The sequence below is a fragment of the Eumetopias jubatus genome, unplaced genomic scaffold (genome assembly GCF_037043125.1).
Source record: "Eumetopias jubatus isolate StellerSeaLion01/CBP00866 unplaced genomic scaffold, mEumJub1_p1.0 scaffold_11, whole genome shotgun sequence".
In the NCBI taxonomy this organism is placed as follows: Eukaryota; Metazoa; Chordata; class Mammalia; order Carnivora; family Otariidae; genus Eumetopias; species Eumetopias jubatus.
In genome coordinates this window covers 69,394,280-69,415,048 of record NW_028274817.1, presented here as the reverse complement: position 1 = coordinate 69,415,048, position 20,769 = coordinate 69,394,280, and the positions used below count along the sequence as shown (strand labels likewise).

The 20,769-nt window shown below is 44.0% G+C and overlaps 1 protein-coding gene across 5 annotated transcripts in view; it reads left to right on the top strand.

Moving 5' to 3' along the window:
* TAF1 (TATA-box binding protein associated factor 1) overlaps window positions 1-6,290 on the top strand; it is a 72,644-nt gene extending 66,354 nt beyond the window's left edge. For all 5 annotated transcript variants that reach the window (XM_028095486.2, XM_028095483.2, XM_028095482.2 and 2 more), the window contains 3 exons: window positions 124-280; window positions 1,608-1,785; window positions 4,429-6,290. In XM_028095486.2, coding sequence (XP_027951287.1) covers window positions 124-280; window positions 1,608-1,785; window positions 4,429-4,648 — 555 coding nt within the window. In that variant the 3' untranslated portion in view covers window positions 4,649-6,290. The remainder of the gene's footprint in view (window positions 1-123; window positions 281-1,607; window positions 1,786-4,428) is intronic.
* Window positions 6,291-20,769: the final 14,479 nt, after the last annotated feature.

Sequence of the window (20,769 nt, the reverse complement as noted above, 5' to 3'; positions counted from 1 at the left end):
AAACGAATTCATCCACCACAGTTACTTAACTTCTTGTGAGGCAGCAAGGGGGGTGCTGGTGGTGGCTTCTGGTCTCTTACTTGGTCAGTTGATGGGACTTTGACCCCAACCGGTCTCATTCAGGAAGGCGAAGATGCAGATGGTGATCTGGCTGATGAAGAGGAAGGAACTGTGCAACAGCCTCAAGCCAGCGTCCTGTATGAGGATTTGCTTATGTCTGAAGGAGAAGATGATGAAGAAGATGCCGGGAGTGATGAAGAAGGAGACAATCCTTTCTCTGGTAAGTCTCGTTCCTTGGCTTCTATTCTAGGTAGCTCACCATAGCACCCTGACGACTGGATAGGAAACTCTTGGCCACATATGCTATTTCCAGAAGCTGCTCTTTTCTTTCTTTCTTTCTTTTTTTTTTTTTTAAAGATTGTATTTATTCATTTGACGCTTGACAGAGAGAGACACAGCGAGAGAGGGAACACAAGCAGGGGGAGTGGGAGAGGGAGAAGCACGCTTCCTGCCGAGCAGGGAGCCTGATGCGGGGCTCGATCCCAGCACCTTGGGATCATGACCCGAGCCGAAGGCAGACGCTTAACGACTGAGCCACCCAGGTGTCGTGAAGCTGCTCTTTTCTTGAAGTCTCATTAATAGACTCAGAGTACTGAGCACTCACAGGATGATGACATTCATTAGCCTTCGAGGAGGTGAAGACATAGAACACGGAAGTGCAGAAGATGACCGTGGGGCCATGGGAGAGGCAGTGCCTAAGCAGCATCTTTGATTTGAATATTAGATCAAGATGAGAAAGAGGTCTTGTATTTGTAATAGGGAAGGGGGAGAAATAAGGAAATAAGATCGTGCTTTACTTAGCCATAAGAAAGAATGAGATCTTGCCATTTGTGACAACATGGATGGACCTAGCGGCTATAACACTAAGTAAAATAAGTCAGTCAGAGAAAGACAAAATACTAAGATTTCACTCACATGCGGGGTCTAAACACCCAACCAACCAACCAAAGCAGAAACAGACCCCTAAGTACAGAGAACAAACTGATGGTTGCCAGAGTGCAGTGGGGTGGGGGGATGGGCAAATGGGTGTGAAGTGGGGAGGGAGATCCAGGCTTCTGGTTACGGAATGAATAAGTCACGGGAATGAAAAGCACAGCATATGGAATAGAGTCAATGATATTGTAATACTATTGCACGTTGACAGATGGTCGCTACACTTGCAGTGAGCATAGCATACCGTATGTATTGCCAAATCACTGTGTTGTAATCCTGAAACTAATAGAACATTGTATGTCAACTATACTTCAATTTAAAGAAAAAAGATCCTACTTAGTTTATTTTGTCAATTAATGGCAATGGCAGGGAAAAAGTACAGGCGATGATAGAGGGGGGAAAAAACAAGACTGGACTGAGACGAGAAAAGGAAGTGGTTATTTGGGTTCTGTTTCCAAACTGTGGTCTTGCCGACATTGGCCCGAGGCCCACCTCCGAGGTGAGGAGTCCAGGCAGGGTGCCTGTGTCGATGGAGGGCAGGAACTGGTTTGGGAAGACCAAGCCCAAGGCGGTACTTCTGTCCAGCTTACCTCGGGATCGTCTTCTTTTCACAGCTATCCAGCTGAGTGAAAGTGGGAGCGACTCTGATGTGGGATCTGGTGGGCTAAGGCCCAAACAGCCCCGCATGCTTCAGGAGAACACGAGGATGGGCCTGGAAAATGAAGAAAGCATGATGTCCTATGAGGGAGACGGTGGGGAGGCTTCTCATGGTTTGGAGGATAGCAACATCAGGTAATCGGCAGCGCCGCGCTACAGGGCTATGGCGTCAGTGCCCAGCTGCGGTGGCACAGGGTCCGGCGTCAGATTACTTTCATCCATCAAACATTTCCAGAGCACCCTCTAGGGCCAGGCACTGTGCTCGGCCCTTGGGGAGACACAGAGAAGCAAGCCATATCCTGCCCTGGAGGAGCTCACAGTCTAGTGGAAGAGACTGATAACAAACAAGATCCTTACAAATAACAGCGTGATAAGTACAAAGTGCCCAGTCACCACTGAGGAGGGAGTGTCTCGCTCTGCCTGGAGTGATCAGGGAAAGCTTTGCAGACAAGGGAACATTCGAACTGGACCTGGCAGTAAGGCTGACTAGGAGTCGGCTAAGTAGGAAAGTGGCAGGAGGTGAGGAGACCCTTAGAGATGGAACAGTAGGTTTAGAGGCACAGAAATATACCAAAGGATGTTCCAGGGTGAAGAGAGGTTGTGGGGAGGTGTGGCTCCAGAAGCAGCAAGGGATTATTATTGTAGAGGACCTTACATGGCATGTTAAGACATTTGGAGTTTGGGTAATGGGAATCCTCACTCCAAGGAAAAGGAAGTAACATCGGATTTTTGTGTTAAATAACTCCAGGGCAATGATAAGGATTTCAGCTGGGATCTGTTAGAAATGGGGGGAAGGAAGGGACATATTTAAGAGCTGTTAGAGGATAGATCAGTTGGACTTAGGAGGTGGGGAGATCAGATATAAAATGAATGGGAATGTCGTTGAGGTAGGTAAGTGGAAAGAACAGGTATTCGATGAGTCAGGAAAGGAAAAATGCATTTGTCTTTGGACGCATTAGATTTGAAGTACATCGGATACATCTAGCCAGAGGTGTCCAGCAAGCAGTTAGAGTCTTTATGTACTCATTAGGCAAATACTTATCACAAGTTCAAAAGCAACTAGGATGTGGTCCCTTCCATCAAGGAGTTCAGTCTGGTGGGAAACCTAGAACAGGTTAAGAGACGATCATGGTGTGACATGGAAAGTGCTGTGATAGGCAACCGCAGGGTTTTTCTGGGACTTGGGTAGGAGTGGGGTAGGGGAGCTGCTTAGAGAAGGAAACCGAGCTCACTCAGACGAGGAATTAGCTAGACGAAGAAGAAAGCAAAGGGCACTTCAGAGAGCAAGAACAGCGTATGAGGAAACAGTTCTAGAGCATACAAGCAGCTTGGTGTGGCCGGAGCTTTTGACCCATGATCCGTGTGATAGAGACGATTTACACAGGTAGGTAAGGACCAAATCATGAGGGCCTGAAAGTTCAGGGTAAACATTGAATGAGAGATATGAGCAGATCTACATTTTGTAAAGAGTGCTCTGTACCCCAAAAGAAATGCACATGGCCAGTAAATATATGAAAAATAATTTCCCTAAGCATCAAAGGAAGGCAATAAAACGACGAAATGCAGTATTTTACGTATAAGATTGCCAAAGACTAAAATGAATGCTAATGCCCGGAGGTGGGGAGCTGTGAGGAAAAAGACATTCTCCAATGACTGCTGGTAATGTGAAATGATAAAAATGGGGTGGGTGGGAGAGAGGTACAGCAGTTTATCATTATAAACCAAAAACTTAAAAAACGGGAATCCCCCTTGACCCCCAAAACTCCATGTGTAGGCAATCGTTCTGTGGCAGTAATAAAACACCTTCATCAAGACGTTTGTACGGGAGTTTAATCACGATATTGTTTTTCATAGCGGGAGTGTTGGAGACAGCTTCAGTGTGCCAGTGAGAGACGGTTATAGCAAGCGTGTGGCAGCCATGTAGTGGAGTACCAGACAGCAATCAAAAGGATGCTATAGATGTATGTTTATTGACATGGAAAGATGTTCATTATAATCATAGTGAAAACAGCAGGTTCCTGAAGAGCGTAGAGTATTCCAACTTTGTAAAACTAAAAAATGTTTAAGCATCTAAGTTAAGTGCATAGGAGAAAAATTGGGAATGTCCTATACCAAGAGATTATTTCTGGGTGGTGGAGTTATTGGTAATTTCTTTCCTTTTTTTTTTTTCCCTCCTGGCATATATTTTATTTTTTTAAAAAACCAGTGGACACGCATGGCTTGTGTGGTTTTTTTAGTTTTTTGTTTAAGAATAAACAAACAATAAAGAGCATGGTGGCAGAAGCGTGAAGATGAATTGGAGGGGAGAGCAAGATGGAGGCACGAAGACTGATTTCAGCAGTGCAGGCCAGAGCGAGCAGAGGACTAAGCTAAGGCAAGCAGAGTAGAGATGGGAAGGAGGCGGGGACAGAGACGAGATCTACTGAGGAAGTAGAATCTTCAGGACCATTGACTGATGGGATCTGTGGAGGAGTGAAGCTGTAAGCGGGAGATGAAACCCGAGGCTGCCCGAGCGCTTAACGGTCGTGGCCGCTAACAGTATGGTGGCAGGCGTAGGGGAGTGTCTTCCATTCGGGTTCTTGTGACTATGAAGCTGGCAGGCTGATGTTTTGAACAGGATCATTTTTCTCTCGGGGACCTATATAGAACAGTCCAGAACAAGTCATTCTAGCGCCCAGGGGCGGTGAGATGGGCTGATCCCTCGGTGGCACTGAGAACGGGACTGGTTGGCTAGAGGATGGTGCCCGAGCTTGAGAGATGACCTGTTTCTCTTCTCAGTTATGGGAGCTATGAGGAACCTGATCCCAAGTCAAACACCCAGGACACGAGCTTCAGCAGCATCGGTGGGTATGAGGTATCGGAGGAGGAAGAAGATGAGGAGGAAGAGCAGCGCTCTGGGCCGAGCGTACTAAGCCAGGTCCACCTGTCAGAGGATGAGGAGGACAGTGAGGATTTCCACTCCATTGCTGGGGACAGTGACTTGGACTCTGATGAATGAGGCTTCCTTTGGGCCTCCCTGGTTAGCCTTCCCTGTTCTCCAGCCTAGGTGGCTCACCTTCCCTAATTTGTTCATAATTGTATAGTGTCTGATTGCAAAATCACTAGATTGACTAACACCTTAGCCTTTAAGAAGTTGTATATAGATGCTAATAAATCACCTCTCCTGATCTTCCTGGGACAGTGTCACACTTTGATTTAAAAACAAGCAACCCCTTTTCCCCTTCCACTAACAAAAGTGCCCTCCTTTAGCTCCACTTAACTGCCCTTGGTATCACTTCTCCCTCAGGAAGGAGGAGAAATGATGAAAGGACTGACGATTTTCCGTCCTCTTTGTGTATTAGACGTTCTCCAAGCATGGTATCATCTCAGTTTTCTGATTTGCAGGCTGGAACAGGTGGCAGCCCCTTGCTGGGCTAGAGAACTGGGTCCTGGTCGACTCTGTGCCCCAGGAAACACACAAACCTATTGGATCAACTGCCCACTACCTTATTATTTTTTTGATTATACAATGCCTTGTCCCTAAGTGGATTTTTGAAGCAAATGACTGTCAATCTTTGAAACAGCCTATACGTCAGAAATGATAATGTTGCCATGTGAATGTGTTCTGTGCCCCTCATTCCCAGAGGACAGGGTAGGAAAATAATAAGGTCTTTGGGCAAAGGCTGTGTGTCGTCTTGTGTTTCTTTTCATGCCTAGGATACGGGTCTGTGCATAGTAGGTACTCAGTGAATATTCCTACAATCATCCTCAAAAGACTTGTTTTTGACCGTCTGCTCGGCGATAAGCACTCTGTCAGATCCTTGGAATGCAAAGGCAAATAAATAAGACACATTGCTTTTACCTAAAGAGCTCGTCCTCAAGTTGGGGGAGCTAGGAGTGGAACTCAAAACTCGTTTCTTAAATACATTATGATGGTGCTGTGAGCTAAGTGCAGTGAAGAAGCTAGATGTAAAGCAGAGGGGAAAACAGAGGCGTGATCATGTACAAAAAAGTCAGGGAAGTCTTCCTAGAAGTAATTTATAAGCTGACTGTTGAAAAATGAGTAGGAGCTTCCAAGATGGAAAACTCCAGGCAGTGTGTAACCTGCCATCTCTACTAGAGATAGCAGAGTGTGTTCCCAACTTGTTCGTTCGTTTGTGCCTGCCTGCCTGCCTGCCTGCCTTGTTCCAGAAAGGATTGGAGGTGGTTTGTGCTCCAGTCCTTTAATGCTGGAGTGGCTAGAGATGAGACTGAAAGACTGGCAGGAAGTATGCCTTGGTGCTAACAGGTGTGAACTGTATATTATAGGAAATGAGCGTTAGTAGAATGATTGCATCAGATTTGTGTTTTAGAAGTTTTCTGTATGTTGACTGAAAGAAATTGAAGAATCCTATGTAACAGACAAGTTTGACCCCACTTTTGTAAAAGACAAAACCATGTGTGTATATTTATGTGTATATGCTTGTATATGCAGAGGAAAAGGTCTGAAAGGATATATGCTGAATTGTTCACAGTAATAACCTCTGGGGAATGGGATCGGAGGGGAGGGGGCTATGTGGTTGTGTGTATACTGGGAGTGTATTGTGCTTTTATTTCTGTATCGTTTGAATTTTTTTTTACAAGTATGTACTATTTTTGTAATAAAATTTTTTTAAAAAATACGCAGCAGTAGCGTGGAAAATGGCTGGGAGGGGAGCAAATCTAGTTCAAGTAAGGGGTAACGGGGCCCAGTCCAGGGCTGTGGCATTAAGATGGGGAGGAGGGGCACGAATTTGAGAGATCTTCAGGGGGTAGAATCAACAGGCCTTGATGACCGATTGGCGTTCAGAGGTGGAAAAGGAGGAATGGAATGGAAGGTGGCTTTCAGAATTTTGGTTTGGGAGATTGGGCGGGTATGTGGTATTCATTCATTTGTTCATTCAACATTTATCAAGCCCCCTGCTTTTATCAAGCACTCTGCTGGATGCTGATATAAAAGTAAGATCTAGTTTCTGATCGCAGGGAACTTTAAGGGCTAGAATGAGAGACACGTAAATAAGTTGAATAAAACGTGATCGTTGCAATAAATACTTAATGGGGGTCTGTGGTGAGAGGGAGTTACCAACTCTGCTTATGGAGTAAGGACGGGAAGGTTTCACAGGGGTGACCTTTGAGATGGATCATGAAAAGTAGGTAGGAGTTTACCGGACGGGGGAGGGGAGGGAGGAGGGCATTCTTGGCAGAGGGCATGAAATTACATGGCCCGTTTGTGGAACGAGCAGTTCTGGATGGGTGGAAATAGAGGGAACATAACGTAGGATGGTGATGACCATGTTCAGGAACAAATGCTCATTTTAGATCGTGCTGGCTGCACTTCGAGAACGGACGGACTGGGGGGAGAGGGTGATGCCAGAAGAGAGGATGGAGACTCAAGCTGCCCGAGGTGTGGGCAGTAGGGACATGATTAGAGGTACACTTTGGTGACTGACTGGATGATGGAAGATGGAAGAGTGGACCCTAGGTTTCTGACTTAGGTGACCGGGTCAGTGGTGATGCTGTTCACAGGCTGTTCGTGGAAGGTAGGAGAAAGAGCTACATTTGCTTGGAAGCATGGAAATCGAAAGGATGATAGGTGGAAAACCTAGGATTCGTGCAACCTTGGGAGCAGGTGAGATCACCCGGGAAACGTGTAGTCCGAAGAGCAAGGAGGACAGAATCCTGGTGAAGACGGATATTTGAGGGTGGCCAGAAATAGAAGCAAAACCGGAAGAGTGGTATTTTCTCAAACCAAAGAATGAGTTTTAAGACCAACAACCACAGCAAAAAATACAACATGGATGCCACGGAGAGGTAAAGTAAAAGGAAGCCTGAGCGAGAGAGCACCTAGGAGGTCCCTGGTGACCTTAGCCAGCAGAAGCAGTTGTAGAGTAGTGAGACTGGAAGCCAGCCCGCAGCAGGGTCCAAGGAGCAGATGGAAGAGGAGGAAGGTGACCACAGAGATCACCGACTACTCTCGAGAAGCGAGGCTGTGAGGCGTAAAAGGGGGAGAGTCGTAAGAGGGAAGATAAGTAACCATGCTTACGTGAGCTTAGGGGAGAAAGCAAGACAGAAAGAGGAATGGGATAAAAAAAACAAAAACTGCCAAAGAGGATAACTGTGCAGAAGCCCTGTGTGGGAACAGATGGGAATGTCAGGTAGCATAGCTGGCGTGCACGCCGGCAGGAGACATCCTTTCCCCCCGGCCCCCGAGACCCCAAAAGGATGGATGTAGTCCAAGATGAGTGTGTAGACCAGGGAGGTGGGGAGCTGCAAGAGTTCCCGCTTCACAGCTTCAGTTCCGTCTGGGAAAGAGGGAAGAAGATCCTTGCGAGAAAAGTGAAAATGGGGGTGGGGGTTGCGTTAGCCCGGTGATGGGTATTAAGGAGGGCACGTTCTGCGTGGAGCACTGGGTGTTATGCACGAACAATGAATCATGGAACACTACATCAAAAACTAAAGATGTTGTGTGGTGATTAACATAACAATAAACATAAACATAACAATAAAAAATAAAATTAAAAAAAAGTGAAAATGGGATGGGAGCTTGAGTAAATGTGGAGCTACCGAGGGAGGTCATGAAAAACGACACTGGCGAGGTGTCCCGTCAGTAACGGAGAGGTCGAATTATGGCACATCCATTCAGTGGAAAAGCATGCAGCTGTTAAAAAAACAATGAGGAAGGTGAGCGTGTACTAATACGGAAAGGTGTTCTTGAAAAGAATGAGAGAATAGGCAGTGATGGTGTGATTCTATTTGCTTGGGGGACAAGGGCGACGTGAATCCATGTTTGCATACTCACAGAAAGGAGGTGGCAAGGTGCACTTCAAGCTGTTAACACCTCTAGGAGTGAAGTAGAGCGAGGAGGGCCCATCCTTTTCAGCCCAACCCCTCTATTCATGTTTAAATGTTTCTCTTCGGTTTGGTTTTGGGTTTTGGTTTTTTAATGGTCCCTGAAGGAAATGGGAGCTGGAGCTGACGGGATCCAAAAAAGGATTGCTGGGTGTTGAACACACACATGAGGTTACAGACGTTAATTTAAAACGGTACCAATCGGGGCGCCTGGGTGGCTCAGTCGGTTGAGCGCCTGACTCTTGATCTCAGCTCAGGTCTTGAACTCAGGGTCATGAGTTCAAGCCCTGCGTTGGGCTCCATGCACACCCACCTACTTAAAAATAAATAAATACATACAAATATACATACATACATACATACATTAAATCAGTTTACTTTGTGTGATTTTTCTCCAAAGGTACTTAGCAACACAGCGGTCAGGTACTGAGCAACACAGCTGTCAGGGTGTAGAACGAAAGGTAAGCAGTTTGGGGTGAAGACCCAAATATAAGAGAGAAATTGGTGGAATTCCTTTCATTCACTATTTCTTGACTACTCTGGACTAAGACCTTGCTGGGTTGCTGTCATTGGCAGATAGATACGCGTGTGTTACTTTGATAACGTTAAGATATTTTTTTAAAAAACCTGGAAAGGTAAGCAAAGAAAGAACCACAAAAGATGCTTGGAAAGACTGGCCAGAGAAGTACGCAGAAAACAGGATATACCGTTTTTAGGGAAGCCAAAGGAGAATTTGAGGTCAGCGATATCTAGTACTTGCAGAAAGGCCAATCAGATAAGGACTGAAATTTATCCTTTGGACTTGGCAATCGGTGAATTTCCTTGGAATGGTGGGTGCAGAAACCAGATGGCAAGTGGGTTGAAGAACTGAATGTGAGGAAGTAGACACAGAGCTTGATTTGATTAAGTAATAGCCATCATTCACTGTGCCAGCCTCCGTGCGGAGAGCCCGTTTTACCTCATTCGATCCAGAACCATCTATGAGATAGGTATTATTATGCTCACTTTACAAATGAGGGAACGTATTCAGAGGTACAAAGGGTAGAGGGTTTAGTCTTGGACTGGAGAAGGACCCCCTTTATTTTTTTAAAAGATTTATTTATTTTAGAGCATGAGTGGGGGAGGTGGGGCAGAGGGAGAGGGAGAGAATCTCAAGCAGAGCGTGGAGCCGGACACGGGGCTCAATCTCACAATCTGGAGATCGTGGCCCGAGCCAAAATCAAAAGTCGAACGCTCAACTGCCTGAGGCACCCAGGTGCCCCAGAAGGACCCCCTTTAAATGAAGACCAGAAGAACAAGTGTCGGATATTATCTAAGCCGTAGGAAGGGGGCAAACCATGCCTCTGGGCATGGCAGACCCTAATAAGGAGTTTTGTCTTTATCCGAAAAGTAGTGAGACACTTCTCGGTGGGAGAGGAGTGGAGCTGGAGAAGGTGGCCTCAGCTTTGTGTTTCCAAGACTTCAAACCCTTATCAGTGTAAAAATAGCCAATTTCTTTCTTATTGGTAGTTTCAGTTTCTTTCCCAATTCCAGGGTCTTAGGTATCACAGTACAGTATTTGCCTAAATATAGTAATCTAACTTGGTTTCCCCTGACTTCGGGTGTGCTTGTCAAAAACCCTGGTTCCTGGGCCCCAGTACAGCCCTCTTGAGTCAGAATGTCTAGGGAAGAGGACTGGTGTTCTGTGTATTTTACAGATGGCCCAGGTAATTCTTACCTGAGAGGTTTGGGAAACTGATCCAGCAACATTCCCAAATTAACGCTAGCCCCTGTATCAGCTATTCTTTTTATTTATTTATTAGTTTTTAAAGATTTTATTTAGTTGAGAGAGAACAAGTGCACAAGCGGGGGGAAGAGCAGAGGGAGAGGGACAAGTAGACTCCGCGCTGAGCATGGGGCCCAACGCTGGACCCGGAGATCGTGACCTGAGCCGAAATCAAGAGTTGGACGCTCAACCGACTGAGCCACCCAGGCGCCCTCAGCTATTCTTAAACTAGTATACATCCAAGTGGCAGTAGGGGTCACTTGTTGTAAATTCACACTCCTGGGCTGGGAACGTGCATTTTTAATATGCATACCTTAATGTAAGAATAGCAACAATAGTAATAATAGTCTTTTGGTAACTGTAAGTGCTTTAGAAGAAATACACAATCACAGTTTTTTAATTATTGGGTAAATAATGCAAATTTATCTTTTGCCTTTTGGTTCATAAAAAATAGTCAAAGATTTTAAAAATAAGTTACCTTTCTTTTTTTAATATTTTATTAGAGAACAGTAGTGGGGGGAGGAGGGTTAGAGGGAAAGGGAGAAGCAGGCTCCCCGCTGAGCAGGGAGCCCGATGCGGGCCTCCATCCCACGACCCCGGGATCATAACCTGAACTGAAGGCAGATGCTTAACGAACTGAGCCACCCAGGTGCCCCTAAGTTACCTTTAATATTATGTATCGCACCTATTATTTAAGATTTATATATATTTTTAAAGATTTATTTATTTGACAGAGACACAGGGAGAGCAGGAACACAAGCAGGGCGAGTGGGAGAGGGAGAGGCAGGCTTCCCGCCGAGCAGGGAGCCCGATGTGGGGCTCATCCCAGGGCCCCGGGATCATGACCTGAGCCGAAGGCAGATGCTTAATGACTGAGCCACCCAGGCGCCCCTCACCTATTATTTATAAATGTCACGCAGAAACTGTGACAGTTTAAATTACATATACATTATAAATTCTGCAAGTTGGTTTAAATGTAAGAGTTTCAAAATAATTTCTCTTGAATTTTACTTACATAGGTTTGGATTTCCTGCATTTTGGGGACTTGGAATCCAGTGTTTTTAATCAACTCCATATTACAGCTTTTCAAATTTTTAAAATACCCATTTATCCTGAATTTACAACAAAATAAAAACGTATGCTTATAGGGGTGCCTTGGGTGGCTCAGTTGGTTAAGCGACTGCCTTCAGCTCAGGTCATGATCCTGGAGTCCCGGGATCGAATCCCACATCGGGCTCCCTGCTCAGCAGGGAGTCTGCTTCTCCCTCTGACCCTCTTCCCTCTCGTGCTCTCTGTCTCTCATTCTCTCTCTCTCAAATAAATAAATAAAATCTTTAAAAAAAAACACGTATGCTTATATCCTGTGTTTGTGACTCTCTCACTTCTATAGTACAAATAAGACCTATCGACCAAAAATTTGACTCTGTTATCTATAATATGTGTAAGAAATGCTCACATAACAGAGGAAGCAGAATTAAATCACATTTTAGTAGGCGGAAAGTAAGTAATATCAGTGATCACAAAACTGTTCACTCTTCCCTTTGTTTTCTTCTTATTTATGAAATCAGGGATATTTTAAGAGGAGGAAATGGCTGTATTGGAAAACTGGGAACAAATGTTCTAAAGTAGAGAAATAGTTAAATAATTAGGAAGGAGAAAGAATTTGCAAATGAGAAATGGAGACTGCTAGGATGCCAGGTGTATTTTGCTTCAGTTTCCCCAACTGCGTATCAGAAGAAAGTATATTGGTAGTAAGTGTATTAGACGCTGTTGTTTTAAGATTTATTTATTTGAGAGAGAGAGCGTGCCCACTCTCGCAGGAGGGGGAGGGGCAGAGGGAGAAAGAGAATCTTAAGCAGACTCCACTCCCAGCACAGAGCCCGACACAGGGCTCGATCTCACGACCCTGAGGTCATGACCTGAGTTGAAATCAAGAGTCGGATGCTTAACTGACTGAGCCACCCAGGTACCCATGGGAGGAGGATTATTTTTTATTATTATTAACATACAATGTACTATTTGTTTCAGGGGTACAGGTCTGTGATTAATCAGTCTTACACAATTCACAGTGCTCACCATAGCACATACCCTCCCCAATGTCCATCACTCAGCCACCCCATCCCTCCCACCCCCCACCACTCCAGCAACCCTCCCTTTGTTTCCCGAGATTAAGAGTCTCTTACGGTTTGTCTCCCTCTCTGGTTTCTTCTTGTTTCATTTTTGGGGAGGAGGATTATTTTTAAAGCCTGCCAAGTAGCAGGGAGGTCTGTCCACCTCTTCCCCAATCCCTGATTTAGACAATTTGATGAAGTTTCTCCAATATTGTGAAAATTCTTAGCCTCGGTACTTAAATTCAGAACCAACTGATTCCTTATCAACAAGGAATTTTCAGCTTTTACCTTTGTTCTACTTTATCAAGCAGCTTTCAGTCTGTCAAACAGTGGTTAAAATAATGGATCTCTTTTTTTTAAGATTTTTATTTATTTATTTTGACAGAGAACAAGCGTGGGGGAGGGGCGGCAGCAGAGGGAGAGGGAGAAGCAGACTCCCCGCAGAGCAGGGAGCCCGATGAGGGGCTTGATCCCAGGACCCTGGGATCATTACCTGAGCCGAAGGCAGACACTTAACTGACTGAGCCACCCAGGCGCCCCTAAAATAATGAATCTTAACCTGTTTGGGGGGTATGGACAATTTTGAAAATACGGTGAAAGGGCACCTGGGTGGCTCAGTCGGTTAAGCATCCAACTGGTGATTTCAGCTCAGGTCATGATCTCAGGGTCATGGCATGGAGCCCCATGTCGGGCTCCATGCTGGGTGTGGAGCCTGCTTGGGATTCTCACCCTCTCCCACTGCCTTTCACCCCCTCTCCCTCTCAAGGGGAGGGAAAAAAAAGAAAATGTGGTAAAAGCTGTGAACTCTTCCTCCAGAAAAAAATGTAAATGTACACATAAGGTTCTGTATATGGTATCAGATGTTTCTTGGACTCCTGGTTAAGAAGCTAATTTAAAGGGAGTGCGGCCTGAGGTCTAAAGAAATTTGCTTTTGAAGGTGTCTAAATCTCAAACAATATTGCATAATTTAAATACTCCTAAATCCGGGGCGCCTGGGTGGCTCAGTCGTTAAGCATCTGCCTTCGGGGCTCGGGTCATGATCCTGGGGTCCTGGGATCGAGCCCCGCATCGGGCTCCCTGCTCCGCGGGAAGCCTGCTTCTCCCTCTCCCACTCCCCCTGCTTGTGTTCCCTCTCTGTCAAATAAATAAATAAAATCTTTAAAAATAAATAAATAAATACTCCTAAATCCTAAGCAAGTTACGGGCTGGATTTCCATCTTAGAAGAGAAAGAAGAGTTGGGACAACGTATTTTCATTCTCTTGAGGTAAGTTTACAAATCATTCCATTTTCTCCAGCCTTCTACATGCTAGCTCTAACTGCAGATTCCGATAGAATCTCTCTGATAAGGAACAAACAGCATTCCAACAAAAGCCCTCATTTCAGATCCAAAGGTCTTGGAAACAATGTAGTCTGTTGGTTTGAAATACAGGCTTAAATGTCACACCTGTGGCTTCCAGAATTTCCTAGCTGTGTGACCTGGAGCAGTTAGCTAAAGGTCAGTCTCCTCTGCTATCTGACAGGGCTGTAGAGAAAATTACAGGAGCATATCCAGTGCTCAGGACGGTGCGGGCCACATAGTACACACTCAGTAAACATTAGCTGTGGTTTATCACACATTCTGAGTAAACAAGAGCTCAAACATGTAGACCAATGTAAGTAATCCTAACTCCTTAAAGTGAAATCTTAAATTGCAAACACCACGTAGTCTTAGGGTATTCCGGACTGCGTAGGAATCCTCAAGAAAGGATGGTTTGTCAGAAATATCCGAGAGGAGTTTTCAAACTCCCATTCTCCCATAAATCTTCCCCACATTCAGATTTGCTTCCATCACCACCCTGGGTTGTATTATGCCCTTGGCTGAAAATCATTGCCTGGGTGAGCCACTGTTACCGAGGAAAATATGTAGGGGGAAGCTGAAAAGCTTCAGAACCACAGACTGACTTCATCTCCCATTCTGGCAGGGCCAGAAAATTGACCTGTTCAATTTACTTGACTCCACTTTATTGAAAATTAACTCTTGGGGCACCTGGGTGGCTCAGTCTGTTAAGCGTCTGCCTTTAGCTCAGGTCATGATCCCAGGGTCCTGGGATCGAGCCCCGTGTTGGGCTCCCTGCTCAGCAGGGAGTCTGCTTCTCCTTCTTCCTCTGCCCCTCCCCTGGCTCATTTTCTCTCTCTCTCTCTCTCTCTCTCTCTCAAATGAATAAAATCTTTAAAAAAAATGAACTCTTTATGACACAATCAAAATGAAAACACAAATACTTGAAGGCTCTAGATATTTCCAAGTACTATAATACAGCCAAACTGTCGTAGATGTGAAAAAGGCACAAGATTTTCTTCACCACTAACTTTTGTTCATTCATTTCTTTTAAAATTTTTCTTTTAGGACGCCTGGGTGGCTCAGTTGGTTAAGCGACTGCCTTCGGCTCAGGTCATGATCCTGGAGTCCCGGGATCGAGTCCCGCATCGGGCTCCCTGCTCAGCGGGGAGTCTGCTTCTCCCTCTGACCCTCTTCCCTCTCATGCTCTCTGTCTCTCACTCTCTCTCTCTCAAATAAATAAATAAAATCTTTAAAAATAAAATAAAATAAAATAAAATTTTCTTTTAAGTAGGCTCCATGCCCAACGTAGGGCTTGAACTAACAACCCTGAGATCAAGAGTGGCATGCTCCACTGACTGAGCCAGCCAGGTGCCTCTTTATTTATCTACTTAATTTTTACTTTCAGTAGGTTCATCACTAACTTTTGTACTTTAAATTTCATTTTAGCTTTTCTCCAAGTTTCTTGATGTGTTTCCAGAATCCAAGTTTAGGATAAAGATTGGGGGGTTTGTTTATTTATTTATTTATTTATTTATTTAAGATTTTATTTATTTGACAGAGAGAGACACAGCGAGAGAGGGAACACAAGCAGGGGGAGTGGGAGAGGGAGAAGCAGGCTTCCCACCGAGCAGGGAGCCCGATGCGGGGCTCGATCCCAGGACCCTGGGATCATGACCTGAGCTGAAGGCAGATGCTTAACGACTGAGCCATCAGGGCTTTAAAAGGTTTGCTTCTTGTTTCCTCTTCTTATGATTTTTAACTTTAGAATCAAATTATAAGTTATCAGATTCAACTCTCATCTCACCAAAGAAGTATGGCTTCTCCTAACTTTGAGCAATAAATATCAGACCGGACAGAATGTATTTACCAGAAAATGTAATATAATTCTTAAAAAGGTAAGATGAAGAGATTTTCTTATAATTAAACCAGAAGTTGTTCCCTTTAACTGCATCCTAGCATGATGACTTTTTTTTTAAAGATTTATTTATTTGAGAAAGAGAGAGCACATATATACAAGCAGGGGGATGGGCAGAGGGAGAGAGAGAGAGTGAGAGAGAGAATCCTCAAGCAGACTCCCCGCTGAGTACAGAGCCTGACACAGGGCTCGATCTCAGGACCCTGAGATCATGACCTAAGCCGAAATCAAGAGTCGGACGCTTAACCGACTGAGCCACCCAGGTGCCCCACGTGATGACTTTTTAAATCGTTATTTAGAAGTTACTACATAGTCATACATCCGCTTGATTAATACACATTTTATATCCCAGTTTAGTCTATTGACTTCGTTTCAAGAGCTCTTCATCTTATATAAAGTCTAGGTTTTTCCACGAAAACCTCTAATTATTAACATTCAAGCACTTAAACTGCTTTGGATGTTGGTTGGGGCCGGGTGACAAGGACTGCCTGGAGCTTTCTCTAGGTGTCAGGTCTTAGAGCCGCAAGACTGAGAAGATAGTCTCTAAATATATAGGCTGCCCTGTCCCCTCCCCCCAGTACTCATTACAAAAGATTAACTGACTTTCCATGAACTCTACAGTCCTCCAACGCATGCTATGCTTATTCATTTTGCCAGGAACAGATTTACCTGCCCAGTCTGTGATATCCTGCTTCAGAGCCTCGAGGCAGCTCAGAGATGCTCATTGTGCATGATTTACAAAATAACTAGACGAGAGGACTTCTGACATTGTTTTCAAATTAAGATAATACATCACGCGCCTAAGAACATGGCTTTGAAGTCAAACTCTTGCGCTCAAACTCTGGCTCTTAAGGCAAGTCTCCTGGGCCTTAGTTTCCTCTTCTGTAAATGTCGGAGTATCGTAAAGATGAAATAACACAGGGCGCCTGGGTGGCTCAGTTGGTTAAGCGACTGCCTTCGGCTCAGGTCATGATCCTGGAGTCCCAGGATCGAGTCCCACATCGGGCTCCCTGCTCAGCGGGGAGTCTGCTTCTCCCTCTGCCCCTCCCCCCTCTCATGTGTTCTCTCTCTCTCTCATTCTCTCTCTCAAATAAATAAAATCTTTAAAAAAAAAAGATGAAATAACACAATGAATTGCTTAGAATGATGTCTGGCACCTTGTAAGGCCTCAGTATGTGTTAACTGGTATTTTACTACTTACTATTTGACTATTTCAGTAACAATAATGGGATGGGGTGCCCGGGTGGCTCAGTCGTTAAGCGTCTGCCTTCAGCTCAGGTCATGATCCCGGGGTCCTGGGATCGAGCCCCGCATCGGGCTCCCTGCTCAGCGGGGAAGCCTGCTTCTCCCTCTCCCACTCCCCCTGCTTGTGCTCCCTCTCTTGCTGTGTCTCTCTCTGTCAAATAAATAAATAAAATCTTTTTAAAAAAATAACAATAATGGGGAGGGGAAGGGAGATGGACCTTCCTTTGTTCTGACTCCGTACCTGATCGAGTCCTAAATCACAACCTACCAGTGTTGAAGTTCAAGTAGAAAAGCAAGGCATGCTGGTAAAGCAGTGAATGCCAAACTACTGAGAGGTAGTAGGTTTACTCAGTGACAACCAGTTCGCCATCCAGTTAGTTGACCATCGGTAGCATACATCCCAGCCCATGACCTTAGTCTCACCAGTCGGATGCTATGTCCAAACCTGAAAGCAATGTATGAACACTTACTTAAATTATTAATCAGCAGCGAGAAATGTAACAGAGAGGCAAAGGATTCGTATTTGCTCATCAAGTACATTCTCTACTAAATCACAAATCTAGATGAGAAGACATTGCAATCATATGCATTGATTGTTGTATAAAGGCAATAAAAAAAATTTAAAGGTTTTTGTCTGTTATATATGATCCCTGATGTGTTTTCTTTGATACTTACTTCAGTTTCCCATTGTTTACAGTTTAGGAATACTGAAAAGTGTTCACTCTTAATAAAACAGTGTTAAAAAAAAAGATTGTTGCTCAGTGAGGAGAAAATCAGAACCAGGACAGTAAGTTGGATTTTACTTCTAACTTCTCACTGTGGAAAATTTTAAACATATTTAAAAATAGAAGAATATAATGAACCCTCATGAGGCCTGCATCTGGCTTTAACGATTATCAACAGTTTTTGAGTCTCTGTTCATCTACCCCCCCCACCCTTTGGGAGGACTGCTGTAGTATTTTTTTTTTTAAGATTTTATTTATTTGGCAGAGAGAAAGCACAAGCAGGGGGGAGCAGCAGGGAGAGTGAGAGGGAGAAGCAGGGCCCCCGATGAGCAGGGAGCCCGATGCAGGGCTCGATCCCAGGACCCCGGGATCATGACCTGAGCCGAAGGCAGACACTTAACTGACTGAGTCACACAGGCGTCCCTGCTGTAGTATTTTTTTTTTTAAATCCCAGACAACATAGTTGCCAATAAAGTATTCAGTATGTACCTCTTAAGGATAAAAACTTTAAAAAATTAATAACTATCTTCATCACATACCATAAATAACATAATCTCTAATACTATTATCAATCTATGTTCAAATTTCTCACATTGTCTCAAAAAATGTTTACATTTGGCTTGTTGAAATCAGGAATAAAACTGCATTTGGTTCATTATTTTTTTAAAGATTTTATTTATTTGACAGAGAGAGACAGCGAGAACAGGAACACAAGCAGGGGGAGCAGGAGAGGGAGAAGGAGGCTTCCCGCTGAGCAGGGAGCCCGATGCGGGGCTCGATCCCAGGACCCTGGGACCATGACCTGAGCCGAAGGCAGACGCTTAACGACTGAGCCACCCAGGCGCTCCTGGTTCATCCTTTTTTTTTTTTTTTTTTAAGTTTTTATTTTAATCGCCTGGAGCTCATCATAACAAATGTACTCCCTATGCCCCTCACATTTTCATCCATTCCCCTCCCCCACTTCCCCTCTGGTAACCATCAGTTTGTTCTCTATAGTTAAGAGTTTTTTCTCGGTTTTTGTCTCTCTCTCTCCCTCTCTCTCTTTCTCTCTTTTTCCCCTTTGCTCATTTGTTTCTTAAATTCCACGTATGAGTGAAATCATATGGTATTCGTCTTTCTCTGACTGACTTATTTCACTTAGCATTATACTCTCTAGCTCCATCCATGTCGTTGCAAATGTCAAGATTTCATTCTTTTTTATGGCTGAGTAACATTCCATTATATATATATATATATATCCCATCTTTATCCATTCATTAATCTATGGACACTTGGGCTCCTTCCATATCTTGACTACTATAAATAATGCTGCTATAAACACAGGGGTGCATGTATCCCTTTGAATTAGTGTTTTTGTATTCTTTGGGTAAATACCTAGTAGCGCGATTGCTAGAGCATAAGGTAATTTTATTTTTTACCTTTTTGAGGAAGCTCCATACTGTTTTCCAGAGTAGCTGCACCAGTTTGCATTCCCAGCAACAGTGCAAGAAGGTTCCTTTTTCTCCACATTCTCGCCAGCACCTGTTGTTTCTTGTGTTGTTGATTTTAGCCATTCTGACACGTGTGAGGTAGTTTTGGTGTCATTTCCCTGATGGTAAGTGATGATGAGCATCTTTCCATGTGTCTCTTGGCCATCTGGATGTCTTCTTGGGAGAAATGTTCCATGTCTTCTGCCCAGTTTTTAATTGGATTATTCATTTTTGGGGTGGTCAGTTTTATAAGTTCTTTATATATTTTGGATACTAACCCTTTATCAGATATGTCATTTGCAAGTATCTTCTCTCATTCCATAGGTTGCCTTTTAGTTCTGTTGATTGTTTCCTTTGCTGTGCAGAAGCTTTTTGTTTTGATGTAGTTCCAATAGTTTATTTTTGCTTTTTTCCCTCCTTGCCTCAAAGGCCCTATCTAGCAAAAAGTTGCTACAGCCAATGTCAGAGAAGTTACTGCCTGTGTTCTATTCTAGGATTTTTATGATTTCAGGTTTCACATGTAGGTCTTTCATCCATTCTGAATTTAATTGTGTATATGATATAAGAAAGTTGTCCAGTTTCGTTCTTTTGCACGTAGCTATCCAGTTTTCCCAACACCGTTTGTTGAAGAGACTGTCTTTTCCTTAAAGATTTATTTATTCATTTTAGAGAGGGACAGGGAGAGAGTCCCTGCACACATGAGCAGTGGGGAGGGGCTGAGGAAGAGGGAGAGGGAGAGGATCCCAAGCACACTCAATGCTGAGCGCAGAGCCCAACACAGGAGCCCGATCTCATGACCCCAAAATCACAACCTGAGCCTAAATCAAGAGTCAGATGCCCAACCCTCTGAGCCACCAAGATGCCCTGAAGAGACTCTCCTTTTCTGATTGGATAGTCTTTCCTGCTTTGTTGAAGATTAATTGACCATATAATTGTGGGTTTATTTCTGGGTTTTCTATTTTGTTCCATTGATCTATGTGTCTATTTTTGTGCCAGTACCATACTGTTTTGATTAATACAGCTTTGTGATATAGCTTGAAGTCCAGAATTGTGATGCCTTCAGCTTTGCTTTTCTTTTTCAGGGTTGCTTTGACTATTCAGGGTCTTTTGTGGTTCCATACAAATTTTAGGAATTTTGGTCTAGTTCTGTGCAAAATGCCATTGGTATTTTGATAGGGATTCCATTAAATCTGTACATTGCTTTGGGTAACATAGACATGTTAACAATATTTGTTCTTCCAATCCATGAGCGTGGATTGTCTTTCCATTTTTTGTGTCTTTTTCACTTCCTTTCATCAATGTTTTGTAGGTTCGGAGTCCAGGTCTTTCACCTCTTTGGTTAGGTTTTTTTCCTAGGTATCTTATTATTTTTGGTGCAGTTGTAAATGAAACCAATTCCTTAATTTCTCTTTCTGCCGCTTCATTATTGGTGTAGAGAAATACAACAAATTTCTGTATGTTGATTTTGTATCCTATGAATTTACTGGATTCGTGTATCCGTTCTAGCAGTTTTTTGGTGGTACCTTTTGGGATTTCTATATAGAGTATCATGTCCTCTGCAAATAGTGAAAGTTTTACTTCTTCCTTACAGATTTGGATGCCTGTTGTTGTTGTTGTTGTTGTTGTTGTTGTTGTCTGAATGCTGTGGCTAGGACTTCCAGTACTATGTTGAACAAAAGTGGTGAGAGTGGACATCATTGTTCCTGACCTTAGGGGGAAAGTTC